At 37.1% G+C, this 18222-nt stretch overlaps 1 protein-coding gene across 1 annotated transcript in view; it reads right to left on the minus strand.

Moving 5' to 3' along the window:
* The window catches only part of DACH2 (dachshund family transcription factor 2), a gene marked incomplete at both ends in the record, with an annotated part of 865383 nt that overhangs the window by 474864 nt on the left and 372297 nt on the right, over positions 1-18222 (minus strand). The window contains one exon of the mRNA XM_079765880.1: positions 14535-14647. Within this exon, the coding sequence (XP_079622006.1) occupies positions 14535-14647 (113 nt within the window). The remainder of the gene's footprint in view (positions 1-14534; positions 14648-18222) is intronic.

An 18222-nucleotide genomic window follows, 5' to 3' on the forward strand; every position in this document is an offset into this window, starting at 1 on the left:
GGGTTTTAATGGCTCTACAGCCATGCAAACATTAAAACATACACACACACACACACACACACATACACACACACACACACACACAGGCATTTCTTGTCATTTTAATTTGCTAAAAATACATTTTTATTAATATCAGAAATCTTAGCATAGCTGTTGTCTGAATCATCTCAAATTATGAATAAGTGAAGTTTGAATTAATCAGGTTTCATTTTATATGGGGAATATAACCAAGAAGAAAATAAACATTTTTGAATTAAAAAATACAAATCAAAAAAGGAAGTAAAATAATATAAAATAGAAATTAAAATAAACATTTATGCTAAGCAGGTAAAACAATATAGCATACCAGAAAATATTCTGAATTTAAAAGATTTACATGACAGCTATGTGAATAAACTGAGAACTATTCTTAAATAAATATAAGAATGATAGTGTAATAATATCTAAATCTTTTCACTTGCATTTTTTGCTTGAAATTGCTGGGGAGAAAAATAACAATTTAAAGGTCAATATAATGTCCAAAATAACATCACAATATTTTAAAAGAGACACCATGATCATTTTATTTTGTAACCTTTAGACTCCACTTTTAAGTTATAAATGGAAAGAAATAATATAAACAAATATAGAACAATTTCCACTATGTAGGCAATCTTAGCAGGGTTCAAAGGGGCTTCTTCACACATACAACATTGAAAAAAAAGACAGCTGACTCTTTACAATAGTTGATTTGCCAGTTTTATGTTAAATAATACATAGCTGTATAACATTATCTTCTTGTTTACAAAAAAAATATTTTGAAATGTAAGGACCTACAACCAGAAATTATTGTAAAACATGTAAATAATCATTTTGGGGGAAAATCATAATTCCCAACCTGTAACAAACCATATTAAAAATGCCAACTGAGCCCTAGCCAGTTTTTCTCGGTGGTTAGAGCATCAGCCCACTGATTGTTGGGTCTTGGGTTTGATTCATGTCAAGGGCACATATCTCAGTTGCAGGCTAGATCCCTGGCACCTGTCAGGGTACACGCAGTAGGCAACCAATCAATGTTTCTCTCTTACATTAATGGTTCTCTCTCTCTGTCTCTCCCACTCCCTTTCACTCTCTCTAATAACATCAATGGAAAAAAATCCTAAGGTGATGATTAACAACTTAACAACAACAAAAAATCAACTGAATTTTTCAAAAATATTTTAAATAAAATTAAAGTAAGTTAAGTTTGTAATGCATAGTAAATATCATGTCAAATATGAAATGTGCTAACAGCTAAATGAAGAATTTATTTTATCTTTATCTTTGCTAATTGAGGAGTTAAATGGTATGTCTAATCCAAAATAATGTGTAATCCCAGAATTATTTCTACTTTGTTTTACAGAGCATTTTTCTCACTATATTTAAGTAGGATATTCTTTGGCATATAAAATAAATTCAAGTAAGCTAAGGAGATGAATTACTTTAGAGCTGGGCAGACTCCTCCTCTTATCCCTGATTAATTTTTTTTCTACCTTCTCCCATTTAAACAAAAGTGTTCATGTATTTACCCATTCAAACCTTTACTTATCTTTATTTTTTTGAAGTATTAAAAATATAGCATTTGGGGATCCAAAAATGGCAGTGGAATAAGTGGAAGCTACACTGATGGGGTCCCAGGATCAAACTGAAATTATAACTAAAATAAAGAAAACTCATCCTGAATAATCAACTGAAGACTAGCTGAAGAGAACCTTGATAAACAAGGATGGAAAGTAAAGACCACATAGGGACTAGTAGGAAGTGTGGAGGTGCAAGAGGGTTGTCCAGGTTCCCACAGACAGCAGCTGAATTTCCAGAGGGATATCTCAGCTATGGGGGGTTCCCACTGAGAACTATGGGGTCTAAACCTAAGCTGTGCTCCCCAAACCAGAGCACCAGAACTGAGAAAGGTGCTCACAGAACATCTGGCTGTAAAAAATAATGGGGTTGCAATCTGCCAGGGAGAGATGGCTGGAAATGCAGGCACTCTCTTAAGGGGACAACACATAATTTAATGTGCAGCCATTCACATTGGCCTCTGGCAGAGGGAGGGCAGAGTGGACTGGAGCTGTGTGAAGAGGGTTGGTGGCTCTGGGGTTAGAGCTTGGAAGGCAGACACCTGGGTTTCCTGTGCTGAGTCATTCATTCATACTGCAGAGCACATCTTTCTCCAACAAACCTTTACCATCCAGGCAGCTTTTGCCTGGGGTAGGGTGTGTGTGTGGAGAGGGGAGCAATTGCACCACCCTATTGGAAAATCCCTCACCCCAACCTGTGGAGTTTCTGAAGTCAATTAAGAGACTGAGAATAACAATCTGCCTGCAGGCAGAAGCAATTGCTCCACTCTGTTGGGAAACTTCTGCCCCCCATGTGATTGATAGCCTGAGGCTAATCAAGACTGAATAACAATCAGACTGCAGGCAGAGGCAGGTCTCTTGAGGCTTTAAGACTCTGCCTGATTTAATTCTGGTCCCAGGGATAGGAAAAGCAGACCTTGGTGCACATCTTGGTCCTTTCCAAAGGCACCCAGCACCAGTAGAGGTAGCCACAAACTGTGGATTACTGATAGCTCCAAACAGGGTACTCAGGGCCAGTTACAAACAGCATCTGATATTGTCCTGCACTAGCAAATCTACCTAATACAAAGACAAAAACACAAACAGGCAGCCAAAATTGGGAAACAAACACGAACAAACAAACAAAAAATGCAAATGAAAGAACAATATAATTCTCCAGAAGAAAAGCTAAATGAAATGGAAATAAGAAATTTATCAGATATAGAGTTCAGAATAATGATGACAAGGATGGTTAACAGCATGAGAAAATATATAGTAATTATGAAAAAGGACCCATCAAAAATAAAGAATGACATAGCAGCGATAAAGAATACATTGGAGAGAAAACACACCAGATTAGAAGAAGCCAATGATTAAATTAGTGATTTAGAAGACAGGGTAGGAAAAAAATCACTCAATCAGAGAACCAAAAAGAAAAAACAGGAGGAAACTTAAGGGAGCAATGGGACAACATGAAACAAAATAGTCACATCATAGAAGTACAAGAAGGAGAAGAAAGTGAGCAAGGGATAGAGAACCTGTGTGAAGAAATAATGGCAGGAAACTTTCCTAACCTAGTGAAGGAAAATTTCACACAAGTTCAGGAGGCACAGAGAGTCCCAAGATAGAAAAACCCAAACAGGCCCATGCCTAGACACATCACAATGAAAATGCCCAAAATTAAAGGCACAGGGGGAACCTTCAAGGCAGCAAGAGGAAAGCAATTTGTTAACTACAAAGAAGCTCCCATAAGACTGTCAGTTGATTTCTCATCTGAAACTCTACAGGCCAGAAGGGAATAGCATGAAGTATTCAAGGTAGTAAAAAGGAAGGATCTGAAACCAATATTACTATATCCAGCAAGTCTATCATTCAAAATAGATAATGAAATAAAGAGCTTCCCAGAAAATAAGAGGATAAAAGAGTTAATCACCACCAAACCAGCACAAGAAATGCTAAAGGGATTGTTGTAAGAAGAAGAAATGGGGGGGGGGAGAGAGAGAGAGAGGGAGAGTGAGCAACATAGGCATAAAGAATTAAAATGGCAATAAATTAGTACCTATCAAGAATAACCTTAAATGTAAATATAGGATTAAGTACTCCAATAAAAAAACATAGGGTGGCTGAATGGATACAAAAACTTGTCCCAAATATATGCTGTCCACCTCAGAACAAAAGACCCACATAGGATGATAGTGAAGAGATGGAAAAAAAATTCCAGGCGTATTGAAATGAACAAAAAGCTGCCATAGCAATACACATATCTGACAAAATAGACTTCAAAATGAAGATCATCACAAGATACAATAAAGTTCACTAAATAATACTAAAGGGATTGATGTAACAACAGGATATAACCATGGTAAACATATATAACCCAATATAGAGGCACCTAAATACATAAAAAAATCTGGCAAACTTCAAGGGAGAGATCAATAGCAATACAGTCACAGTATGGGACTTTAAGACCCCACTGACTTCACTGGATAGATATTCCAGATAAAAAATTAACAAGGAAACATTGACTATAAATGACACACTGGATAAGATGGAATTCATTCACATTTACAAAACATTTCATCCCCAAAACTTCAAAATATACATTCTTCTCAAGTGCACATACATAATTTTCAGAGATAGACCACATATTAGGAGACAAAAATCTCTACAAGTTCAAGAAGATTGAAGTCATATAAAGCATCTTCTTGTATCACAATGGCATGGAATTAGAAATCAACTACAGTAAAAACACTCAAAAACATTCAAATACAGGAGGCTAAATATCATGTTAGTATACATTAAATTGGTTAACAATGAGATCAAGAAAGAAAATTTAAAAATCCTGAAAACAAATGAAAGTGAACACAGACCAACCCAAATTCTCTGGGAGACAGCCATAGCAGTCCTGAGAAGGAAGTTCATAGCATCACATGCCTACCTCAAAAAACAAGAACAATTAATAATAAGCTATTTAACCCTACAACTTAAAGAATAAGAATGAGAACAACAACAAAAGCCCAGAGTAAGTAAAAGGAACAAAATAATAAATATCAGAGCAGAAATAAATGACATAGAAACTAAAAACAACCACAATACCAAATATCAATAAAATTAAGAAATGGTTCTTTGAAAAGAGAAATAAGGCTGGTAAACTTTTAGTCACACTCATAAGGAAACAAAGAAAGAGGATGTGAATAAATAAAATCAGAAATGAAAGTTACGAAGTAACAACTGACATCACAGAAATATAAAATATTGTAACAAAATACCATTAACAACTATATGCCAACAAGCTTGACAATGTGGATGAAATGGACAAATTCCTAGAAAAAATATGATCTTCCAAAATTGAATCAGGAAGAATCAGAAAACCTGAATAGGTCAATAACAACTGATGAAATTGAAGTGTAATAATATTAATAATAATAATAATAATAAAATCCAGCAAACAAAATCCCTGGTCCAGAAGGATTCACAGGGGACTTTTATGAAACATTCAAAGAACACCTATTCTCAAGCTATTCCAAAAAATCTAAGAGGAAGAAACACTTTCAATCTCTTTTTATGATGCCAGCATTACCCTAATGCCAAAACCTACAAAGAAAGATAATTAGAGGTAAATAACCCTGATGAACATAGATGCTAAATCCTTAACAAAATATTAGCAAATTGGATCCAGTAATACCTGAGAAAGATCATACAGCATGACCAAGTGGGACTTATTCCAGGGATGCAAGGCTGGTACAATATTCGCAAATCAATAAATGTGATACATCACATAAACAAATTGAGGGACAAGAATCAAATGATTATATAAATAGATGCTGAAAGAGCATTCAACAAAATTCAACACCCATTTTTTATAAAACCTCTCACCAAAGTGGCAATAGAGGGATCATACCTCAACATAATAAAGGCCATATATGACAGACTTATAGCTCACATAATACTTAAGCACCAAAACTAAAACCATTTCCCCTAAGAACAGGAATAAGACAGTGATGTCTGCTTTCACCACTCTTATTCCACATAGTCCTGGAAGTGCTAGCCACTGCTGTTGGACAGGAAGAAAATATAAAAGGCATCTAAATTGGAAAGGAGGATGTAAAACTCTCATTACTTGTAGATGACATGCTACTGCACATAGATAACCCTAAAGACGCTATTAAAAAACTGCTAGATTTAATAAATGAATTCACAATGTAGCAGGATAGAAAATTAACACCCAGAAATTCATGGCATTTTTATACATCAATAATGAATTATCAGAAAAAGATAATGGTAAAACATTCCCATTTACCATTGCAACAAAAATACAAGATACTTAGGAATAAACTTAACCAAGGAAGTAAAAGACATACTCAGAAACCTATAGGAGGTTGAAAAAGAGATAGAAGGAGATATAAAGAAGTGGAAAAATATACCATGTTCAAGGATTGATAGAATGAACATCATTAAAATGTGCATACTACCCAAAGCAATCTATAGATTCAATGCAATCCCTATTAAATTACCAATGGCACATTTCACAGATTTAGAAAATACTCCAAAAATTTATATGGAACCATAAAGAGACCCCAAATAGTTGCAGCAATTTTGGGAAAGAAGAACAAAGTTAGAGGGATCACAATACCAGATATCAAGTTATATTACAACACCACTGTAATCAAAACAGCCTGGTATTGGCAAAAGAACAGGCATATAAATCAATAGAACAAAACATGGACCTCAGAAATCTACCCAAGCCATTACGCTCATTAATATTTGACTAAGGAGGCAAGAGCATACAATGGAGTCAAGACAGTCTCTTCAATAAATGGTGTTGGGAAAATTGTAAAGATATATGCAAAAAAAAAAAAATGAAACTGGACCACCAATTGACACCATGCACAAGAATAAACTCAAACTGGGTAAAAGACTTAAATGTAAGTTGTAAAACCATAAAAATCCTAGAAGGAAATATAGGCAGCAAAATCTTAGGCATCTCTCATAGCAATATGTTTGTGGATACATCTCCTAAGGAAAGGGAAACTAAGGAGAAAATAAATAAATGGGACTACATCAAAATAAAAAGCTTCTGCACAACAAAAGAAACCAACAAAATGAAAAGGGAGTTCACTGTATGGGAGAACATATTTGCCAATGATACATCTCATAAAGAGTTAATAGCCAAAATATATAAGGAACTTATACAACTCAACAAAAGGAAGACAAACAATCTAATTTAGAAATGGGCAAAGGACCTAAATAGACATTTCTCCAAATTGGACATACAGAAGGCCAAGAGACATATTGAAAATTACTCAAAAGTCACTGATCATTAGAGAGGTGCATATTAAAAAGATAATGAAATATCACCTCACACTTCTCAGAATGGCTACCTTCAACAAATCAACAAATAATACCTGGTGCACCAGTTAATAATGCGGATTTTTGTCGATACATGGAGTTACACATATGTTCATATATATGCAATTTAATATGTATGCTATTTTGTAGTATTGACAGCAAGCTTCAAAACTTCATATGTCAAATTTTATAAAGGTGTTAACATCCTAGATATTTTTGCTTTAAAAATGTTGAATTTCATGCCAAAGAAAGAACATTAGCAGGAAGTTTTAATTCATTACTTTATTTTGAAGAAAAATACTGCTGAAAGTTATCGTATACTTTGGGAAGCTTATGGTGAACATGTTCCATCTCAATATACTTGTGAACGCTGGTTTAAACTCTTTAAAAGTGATGATTTTGATGTGAAAGACAAAGAACGTCTAGGTCAACCAAAAAAGTTTGAAGACCAACAATTTTAAGCATTATTGGATGAAGATGCATGTAAAACTCAAAAACAACTTGCAGAAAGATTAAACATTGCTCAGCAAACAATTTCTGATCATTTACAAGCAATGGGAAAGATTTTAAAGGAAGAAAAATGGGTGCCACATCAACTGAACGAAAGACAAATAGGAAACCCAAAAGTCATCAGTAAAATGTTGCTTCAACAGCATGAAAGAAAGTCTTTTTTGCATCAAATTGTGACTGGCAATGAAAAGTGGATTTATTTTGAGAATCCCAAACACACAAAATCATGGGTTGATCCAGGTCAACCATCAATATCGACTGCTAGGCCAAATCGCATCAGAAAGAAGACAATGCTCTGAGTTTGGTGGGATCAGGAAGGTGTGGTGTATTATGAGCTTCTGAAACCAGGTGAAACCATTAATACTGATGGCTACTGACAACAAACAATCAATTTGAACCACACTTTGATTATAAAACGACCCGAATGGGTCAGAAGACACTGCAAAGTAATTTTGCTTCATGATAACGCACCATCACACACTTCAAAACCAGTTAAAGACACATTAAAAGATCTTGCCTGGGAACTATTAACCCACACATGGTATTCACCAGACCTTGCTCCTTCAGATTACCACTTGTTTGGATCAATGGCACACACACTTTCTGAGCAGCCTTCAAAATGTACGAAGAAGTGGGAAATTGGGTCTCTGAATGTTTTGCCTCAAAACAAGAAAAGTTCTATTGGGATGGTATCCACAAATTACCTGAAATGTGGAGGAAATGTGTAGCTAGCGATGGGCATTACTTTGAATAAAGCACTTTTGATGTTTCTCTTGAAATTATCGTGTTTTCTTTGATTACAAAATCCGTATTATTAACCGGTACACCTGGCAAGTGCTGGTGAGGATGTACAGAAAAGACAACCCTAGTATACTGCTAGTGGAAATGCAGACTGGTGCAGCCATAATGAAAAACAGTATGGAGTTTCCTCAAAAAAGTAAAAATGGAAATGCCATTTGATCCAGTGATACCACTCTAGGAATATATCCTAAGAAACCAGAAACACCAATCAGAAAGAATGTATGCACCCTTATGTTCATAGCAATTCAATTTACAATAGCTAAAATCTGGAAACAGCCCAAGTGCCCATCATTAGATGAGTGGATAAAGATGTTGTGGTGTATTTCCAATGTGGAATACTATGCAGCTGTAAAAAAGAATGATCTCTTACCCTTTGAAACAGCATGGGGGGACCTAGAGAGTATTATGCTAAGCACAATAAGCCCACCATAGAAAGAGAAGTATCACATGATTTCTTCCATATGAGGAATTTAATGCACAAAATTAACTGATGAACAAAATAGATCCAGAGACATTCAAGCATGCAACAGACTTGTGAATCTCAGACCCAACGTGGGTTGGTGGATGTTAGGAAGTGATCAACCAAAGTACCTGTTTCCATATATGCATAACCCATGGACACTGACAATAGGGTGATGAAGACCTGGGGCAGCCTAGAAGTGGTCAATGGGGGGAAAAGTGTGACTTATGTAATACTTTCAACTATATTTTTTTTAAAAAAATCAAGATCAGAAAAACAAAACATAAAAAAAGAAAAGAAAAATATGGCATTTACTTACACTTTTTACTACTGCTAAATAGACATGTTACAACTCTGGTTTATATTTGTTTACCGCCCTTGGTCATTATTATTCTTATTTCTGACACTTGTCTTTCTATCTGAGAGAAATTTCAACACATTTTAGTATGTTTTCTTTTTTCTAACAGTTAAATTTTCTCTCAGTAACATATTTAAAACCTTAATGTTACTTTTGTAATACTTTATTAAAATCATGGAGTATATTTATAAATGAGAATTTGCATAGGATAAGAATATACTTCATAGTAATTTCAAATTAATGTCCTATTATCTCACAATTGATTATGTATCTCATCTTCTATCACATTGCTTTCATTTTAATAAACTATTTAAACACATGAATGAAAGTGAAATAATTTAACCTATCATGTGGATATTTCATCACTGCAATATTTTGATACTTAGATATGCCTGAATTCATTTTCATTTTTTAAAATTTATCTTTATTGTTGAAAATATTACAGATGTCCCTTTTTTCCCCCATTGACCCCCTCCACCCTGCACCTGCACCCATCAGGCATTCACTGCACTTTTGTCTGTGTCCATGGATTATGCATGTATGCATATAAATTCTTTGGTTAATCTCTTCTCACACCCCCTACCCCACATTATCTTTATAATTTCATTCTGGGCACAAGCATAGGTTAAAAAATAAATTTTTGTTTCAATGGCTCTCTTTGTGGTAAATCCAAATTGTAGGAGGGAAAGCTATAATTCAAGGAAGAAGGCTCCACTGTCTGTTAGGGGGTGAAGCATATATGGCCAAGTAAGAGGAGATGAAAACCTCACACTGGATTTTTACATGCTCTATATGACATCATGATGATGACGAAATAGTATTGGCTCTGGAGTTAAAAGACCTGGGTTTGAAACTCAGTTCTGCCACTCAATTGTTTTGTGACCATAAACAATTAAATTCTATGAGCCATAAATTTTTACTTGAATAATAAAGATACTATTCATAAGGCTACTATGAGATTCCATAAAATATGCACAAAACACTTAGCACCCATGCCTGGTACATAATAGGAACTCAATATAACTTAACAGGTTTTACTTAACAGATAGGGTACTAAAATTACTCAATAATATATTAGCTTCAAGGCAATTTTTAAATTCTTTTTTCTTTCATGTATGTACTCCCTCAAAATCTGGACACAGATATGATTATTTACAGGGTATTATTTCTAGGCACTTTCAAAAATAGATAATCATTTATTAAACACCAAGATGCATTCTTGGCATGTTATCCCCTCTATATTAATTTATATACACTTTCTTCTTGTATTAGACTTTGTTTATAAGTACTTAAAGTATAAAAAGATCATTATCTAACCCACATTACCTGAGTCTCTTCCTAAATTTTCTTAGCTAATGTCACCATTATCCAGCTTTCCACCCAGACTAGACATGAATTATCCTAGATTTCATCTTTTCACCCTATATTTTAATCAATTACCAAGTTTGATTAATACTAATTACTAAACCAACCTGAAACCTTTTTCCACTAAATTGAATTACCTTAGTTCAGGTCTTCAGTATTTCTGCCTTTAACTATAGCAACTGATCCCCTTCCCATTATTGTCTTCATTGCAATTAACCCACTATACTAATTGTTTTTAGAATATTTACTCAGTTACTTTAGCAGTGGTTCCTTTTACTTAGACCAACTTTTTTATTTACTTAAAGGAAGTCCTATGTGAATTAAAACATGTAAAATTTTAATTCAGGCAGAGGTGGGAAACCTGAAAAATAGTACTTCCCCAATTTCATGTCAGCCAGTAAGGAAAGTCCTTGAAAGAGACTTTAGAAACCAGAGGTCTAAAGGAAAAATCTTAGAAGGCTAAACACAATAAATAAAAGGCTAACTTCACAAATTGTCTTTTCCAACCCGTTCTATTCTAACCATATCACCTATGAGTCTCTAACCTCAAATCTCTGCTCCAGTATCTTCAACTTAATTGTCATTTCTCCTAGCACAGTGGTCGGCAAACCGCGGCTCGTGAGCCACATACGGCTCTTTGGCCCCTTGAATGTGGCTCTTCCACAAAATACCACGTGCGGGCGCGCATGTACAGTGCAATTGAAACTTCGTGACTCATGCGCAGAAGTTGGTTTTTGGTCTGGGCAAGTCTACTTTGAAGAAATGGTTCTAATGCCAAGCCACACTCAAGGGGCCAAAGAGCCGCATGTGGCATGCGAGCCACTGTTTGCCGAACACTGCCCTAGCACATCAAGCTATTTCTCATCAATTTATATCTGTCTATATTATTCTCTCTGCTTAGAATGTTTCCCCCTTGATTCTCCATTTGTCTAAAACTCATTCTATAAGATATAGCTTCAAAGTTCCTAACCCCTCTGAGTATTACCCAATTTACCAAATTGATTTAGTTGCTCCCATTTCTGTGATCTTATAGTATCTTGTATATAGTACTTGCATTACAGTCCCTACCATACTTTAAAGAAATCATTAGTTTAAATGTCCTTCTCCCTAATTTATTGTGACAAAGACTGTTACTCATAAATGTGCATTATCTAGTACCTAATACCCAAAATACAGTAAGTGCTTTATAAATTTTTGTATCAGGAAACCAAGATGGTGGCATAGGTAAACACCTAAACTGCTGCCTCATACAACAATATCAAAACTACAACTAAAAGACAAACGGACACCATCCAGAACCACAGGAAAGCTGGCTGAATGGAAATTCTAAAACTAGAAGAAAAGAGGAAAGCACATTGAGACTCAGAGGAGCTGCAAAAGGCTGAGGTACAGAGACGCGCACACGGAGAGGATGGGCAGCTGTGTGCACCAGCAGCTGAGTGTGCGGCTGGCTTTCTAAAGTGGGAGGGAGACCGAAGCTCCCGACTGCACTGAACTCCAGTCCCGGGTGAGACACTGGGAAACCAGACTAATTCGGGGGGAATCTGGACTGTCAGGTAAAGGGAAAGCACACTGAGACTCGGGAGCTGCGGAAGGCAGAGGTCTGGAGACATGCGCGCACGCAGAGAAGCTGAGTGCGAGGCTGGCTTTCTAAAATGGAAGGGAGGCAAAAGCTCCCGACAGCGCTGAACTCTAGTTCCGGGCAAGTTTCTGGGAACCCCAACTCATTCGGGGAGAAACTGGGCTGTTTGGCAGGGGGTGAAACTCAAAGGCCGCTTTTTCTCAGACATGCTTGCAGCGATTACTGAGGGACACTGAGACCCAGGGGCCTCATAGGGCAGGGCTGATGGGAAGCCAAGGCAGTCCGCTCCACCCTGAAACTCCGCCCCATCCAAGCTGAGCACAGAGGTTTTTGCAATTTTGCAAGTCTTGTCTCATAAGAGTGTCTCCAGCACAGAAGTTCTCCCAGTGTAGACACAGCTAATCCTCATAGCCAATTGGCCTGGAGGTCAATTCCCCCCAGTGATACCAACAACAATCAAGACTTAACTACAACAAGGCTGAGCACACAGTCCACAAAGGGGTGCACCCAGAGTGTCCACCTCAGGTAACTGGGGAGGCTGAGCCACTGGGCCCTATAGGACACCTACCACACAAAGCAACTCTACCAACTCAGGGAAGCAGCAAAAATGTGGAGACAAAGAAACAGATCACAAATGAAAGAAATGGAGGGAAACAAACGACTGGATATAGAGTTCAAAACCATGGTTATAAGGTTTTTCAAGAATTTCCTAAAAAAGGCCGATAAATTTAGTGAGACCCTCAAGGATATGAAAAAGGACCAACTAGAAATTAAACGTACACTGACTGAAATAAAAAATAGAGAGAGACCTAATAGCAGACTAGAGGACCACAAGAATCAAGTCAAAGATTTGAAATACAAAGAAGCAAAAAACACTCAGCCAGAAAAGCAAAATGAAAAAGGAATCCAAAAAGTTGAAGATAGTGTAAGGAGCCTCTGGGACAACCTCAAGCGTACCAACACCAGAATTATGGGGGTGCCAGAAAGAGAAAGAGCAAGATACTGAAAACCTATTTGAAGAAATAATGACCAAAAACTTCCCCCACCTGGTGAAAGAAATAGATTTACAAGTCCAGGAAGCGCACAGAACCCCAAACAAAAGGAATCCAAAGGGGACCACACCAAGACACATCATAATTAAAATGCCAAGAGCAAAAGACAAAGAGAGAATATTAAAAGCAGCAAGAGAAAAACAGTTAATTACCTACAAGGGAGTACCCATACGACTGTCAGTTGATTTCTCAACAGAAACTATGCAGGCCAGATGGGAGTGGCAAGATTATTCAAAGTGATGAATAGCAAGAACCTACAACCAAGATTACTCTACCCCGCAAAGCTATCATTCAGAATTGAAGGTCAGATAAAGAGCTTCACAGATAAGAAAAAGCTAAAGGAGTTCATCACCACCAAACCAGTATTATATGAAATGCTGAAAGGTATTCTTTAAGAAGAGGAAGAAGAATAAAAAGGTAAAGATAAAAATCATGAACAACAAATACATGTCTATCAACAAGTGAATCTAAAAATCAAGTGAATAAAAAATCTGATGAACAGAATAAATGGGTGAATATAATAGAATCAGGGGCATAGAAAGGGAGTGTACTAACAATTCTTGGGGGGAAAGGGGTGTGGAGGTGCAGGAAGAGACTGGACAAAAAGCGTACACCTATGGATGAGGACAGTGTGGGGGGGGGAAGGGCAGAGGGTGGGGTGGGAACCGGCTGGAGGGGAGCTATGGGGGGGAAAAGAGGAACAATTGTAATAATCTGAACAATAAAGATTTATTAAATTAAAAAAATTGTATCATTTAATTTATAAAGACCTTGTTGTTATTAAATTCAGTTTCTACCACACAACTTTAATAATTTTAAAGTTTCAATTAAATAAATATTAAGCTTAAGTGTTTTGTATACTTTTAGGTTATTGTTTAGAAAATCAAAAAAGTTCAATGCTAATTTATGAGATATTTTTATGGGAGCACTGTTTAGCACAGTGTTAAATGAAAAACATTGGATTATGATTTAAGACAATGACAACTTGCACTTTCTTCTTTTCTAACCATAAGGTTTCTATACCAGAGATGCATTTCTTTCTACTTTTTAACCTGGAGTAATATCTTGTACAAGATTCACATGCTCAGAACCCTTGAAAACAAGCAAACAAAGAATTTTACTGAGACATATAAGTAAGCATGTGTGCTGCATCAAATCCTAGGAGGATTTGAGACAATGCTAGTTTGGCCAGTGTACCTCCCCTAAACTACTTCTCCAACGCGCATAATCATGCATACACAAAATAAAGTTTTAAAAGTGATTTTCTGCAGTGAAATAATTAGTTTTTTTTAAGTATATCCATTTGATTTGAGTCACTAGAGTAACAAAACTGTTTACATGAATACTCAAAAAAATTCAATAACATAACCTTTAGTAAATCTTGAATAGCTCTGAAGGACAAAGTGGTTAGATCAATATTAGTTTATTTCAAATGTTGAGCAGCATAAAGAGACAAGGCAGATCATAGGATGGATTTTATTACCTGTGGGACTGATAAGTCCTGGTGATAAGAGTCCTGGAACTGAATGTGGCAGAAGACGAGCATTGTCTTGCAACACTCCCAAAGAACGTTTAGGAGGCCTGCCAGGCCTTGAACTGTTGAAAAACAGACAAACAAAGAGCAGTTGTAAAATGTCCACTTTTTGCAAATACAATTGCTTACTACATTGGACTCCTAAATCTTAATTGGTGAGATTGATAGAATTTTATATTAAAGACTATGTTCATTGATTACAAAAAGACCAGTATTTTCCTTCTCTAACTTTCCCAACATATGGCAAACATTTAAACTATAAAAGACCAATTTCTATTTTAGAATCCATTTATAAGCTAGCACTTTGCAATACAGTTTACCTGTTATGAGAAACCCAGTTACCCCCTGCTATTAAAGCTACACTTGATCCCTGGTATTAATACATGGTACTGAGATCTGAGTTAGTAACTCACAGAATTAAAATTGTACAGAATGTGAAGTGATTAAGTCTCTGTCCAGCATGCCAGAGGTGAGGGTTAAAGAGTTGAGAGATATAGAATAAGAACTGATGTTTATTAGCATTTCCACAGCTGCCAGAGCACACAAGGAACAAAAGACCCCCACTCTCAGTAGAGTTTTTTCCCCTCAACTTTTTAAACCAGGCTGTATAACTAGCAGTGCACTCTCTTGGAGTGGCTGTACTAGCAAAAGCTACCACCTTTGCAATCTAGGCTGTCTTCTTTCACAAGTTGATTGGGCTATATCCAGAAGTAAGCAGGCTGGTGCTCCCTCTACGTCCATATTTTGATCCAGCCATTGACAGTACACTTTGAAAGCTATACGGTTTAAATCGTTCTCTTCCAAATTTCTTGGTCCACTGTTTGACATTACTCTTTTCCATTAAGCTGACAGGCTTGAGAAGCATTGGAGGCCCCTTAGTTTGGTGGTTCTACCTTACATATCAATATTTGAAAAAATTGGTCAAACTTTCCACCAGCAGATCTATATTGGAAAATTCATGAGTTAGGTCACAAATGGCTTCATTGTATTTACTGTATATGCCATAAACCATATTCTCCATCCTAACATTCTTTTTAGTGTATAATTTTTTTATGTTGGTACAATTGTGAGCCTTCCCAACTAGAATGTAAGTCCCATGAAGGCAGCACATATTTCTGGTTTTGTCACTGTATCCTGAGCAATTTTTATAATGCTAGCACACAGTCGGATCCAGTAAATGGTTAATTAAATCAGTTCATTAATAATGACAGGAAATATTATCTCACTGCTGCTACAACTTCCAAATATTCGTTACATTGCTCTACTCTCTTTGACCACATGAATCTCAAGCTAGTTGCATTATATACTCATCAAATAACCACTTTTAAGTCTTGGATTCTATAGCCATTATAAAACCTTCAAAATATGATCCACTCAAATATGACTATATACAAGTTTAAAGGGTAGATGCCACTATCTCATGTGTGAGAGGTCCCACAAGCTTCAATACCTGCTCAAGGACTAAAATCCTTGGAGTTACACATATACAGTGATAACATTACTAATTCAATCATCCAGTAAATGAACATGCACTAGGTACCCATTCAGTATGAGTCCGGTGTTAGGACTAGGTATTAAGGTCACAAAGGTTAAAATGTAAGCTTGACAAGGTTAAGGGATTTGGTCTGTTGTTTGATATATTGTAAGGACATAGAATAGCTTCTGCCTTTGAGGAGCTTATCGTCTAGTGATAAAGATTTGTGTTTGACCTGTTCTTTAAAATGTATGATTAACTCTTTAGTGAGTATGATTGTGTGATATCCACTTCCAAAGTTGTTTAAATTTATTAGTGAGCAAAATTCACATTCGGATGCCTCCATGTTTACAAGAAGACTTGGGCCCCTAGAATAAGTTAATTAGAATCAAGTTTGTGAAAGAGCTCCATACTAATGTAAGATGGTTTTATTTTTACTTTTAGACATAATGATCCTCTGTAGTAAGATATTCCTAGCACTACATTTCTTGCATTTCCTTTCAAAGAACACAAGACTATAAAGAGCTCCATAGAGAGAGAACCCAAAATGGCGGCATATGTAAACACCTAATCTGCGGCCATGCACAACAATTTCAAAGCTACAACTAAAAGACAAAACCTCTATCACCCAGAGCCACAGGAGGGCTGGCTGAAAGGAAGCTCCACAACTAGATGGAAACAGAGAAGAGCATTCAGTACACAAATGCTGAAAAGCTGAGGTACCGGGGTGTGCATGTGAGATACGGGCTGGTGGTGGATCCCAGCTGGCAGGGGGCGTTGCTTTCTTCAAACCGAAAGGGAAATGCACGGGACCCAAACTCCTATGGGGAGAAGCATCCTCCATGCCTCTCTGTCTCTGGATTGTTTGCCATCCGGTTGGAAAGTGAGGGTGGCTTGCTTGCAGAGCTGTGCAGAGGAATAATTGTTTGCAGCGCTGGGGTGTGAGACGCTGGGTCGCAGTTGGAGATGCGGGAAGGCTGGCTCCCAGCCATTGCTGTTTGCCATGCCCTAGCCTTGTGATGCCCTGAGACCCCGCCCCGCACAACCTACAAACTCACCCAAGCTCCAAGCAGCGGCTTTTGCATATGAATGGAGTGCCACTTAACCTAGCAACCAGTTCAGACAGCTCCAAAATCTCCAAATCCCAAGCAGGGAGGAGAAGACTGGAATTATCCTGTAGCTCCTACAGGGTGGCCTCAGACAGTAGCTGACCTCCACCCCATTGGACATGCGGAAGCCAGTGAACCTAGTGGTCAGTGTGAGACACAGACCTCAACTCCTCACATCCATAAGTGACACAGTCAGGAGGCGGACTCAGAGAGCACCAAAGTCCCATTGAAACAAGTCCTGCACAAGAAGCATGTCTCCAGTGCAGCAGTTATAAACACAGCGGGTCCCCACAGCCAATTGGCCTGGAGGACAATTCCTCCCAGGGTACCAACAGCAACCAAGGCTTAACTACACCAAGACTTTGCACTCAGCTCATAAAGAGGTACACCAAGACCGTCCACCTCAGGTGATTGGGGAGGATGAGCTACTGGCCCTATAGGTCACCTACAACACAAAGCCGCTCCATCAACACAGGGAAGCAACCAAAATGCGGAGGCACAGAAACATGTCACGAATGAAAAAAATGGAGGAAAGTAAACTACGGGACGATAAAGAGTTCAAAACCACATTTATAAGGTTACTCAAGAATCTTCTAAAAACTGTGGAGAAACTTGATGAGGACTTCAAGGAACTCAATGAGAATGTCAAAAAAGTGGAAAAAGACCAGTCAGAAATTAAGCATACACTGTCTGAAATAAAGAATATACAGAAACTCAACTGTAGATCAATGTACCCCAAGAAACAAACCAAAGATCTGAAATATGAGGAAACAAAGACACCCAACCAGAGAAAACAAAAAATATGAGGAAACCAAAAACACCCAACCAAAAAGAAAAAAAAAAATCCAAAAATATGAAGATAATGTAAGGAGCCTCTGGGACAACTTTAAGCGTACCAACATCTGAATTTTGGGGGTGCCAGAAGAAGAGAGAGAGCAGAATATTGAAAACCTATTAGAAGAAATAATGACAGAAAACTTTCCCCACCTGGTGAAAGAAATAGACTTACAGGTTCAGGAAGCGCACAGAACCCCAAACAAGAGGAATCCAAAGA

This window comes from Cnephaeus nilssonii (assembly GCF_951640355.1).
Source record: "Cnephaeus nilssonii genome assembly, chromosome: X".
NCBI classification, from domain to species: domain Eukaryota; kingdom Metazoa; phylum Chordata; class Mammalia; order Chiroptera; family Vespertilionidae; genus Cnephaeus; species Cnephaeus nilssonii.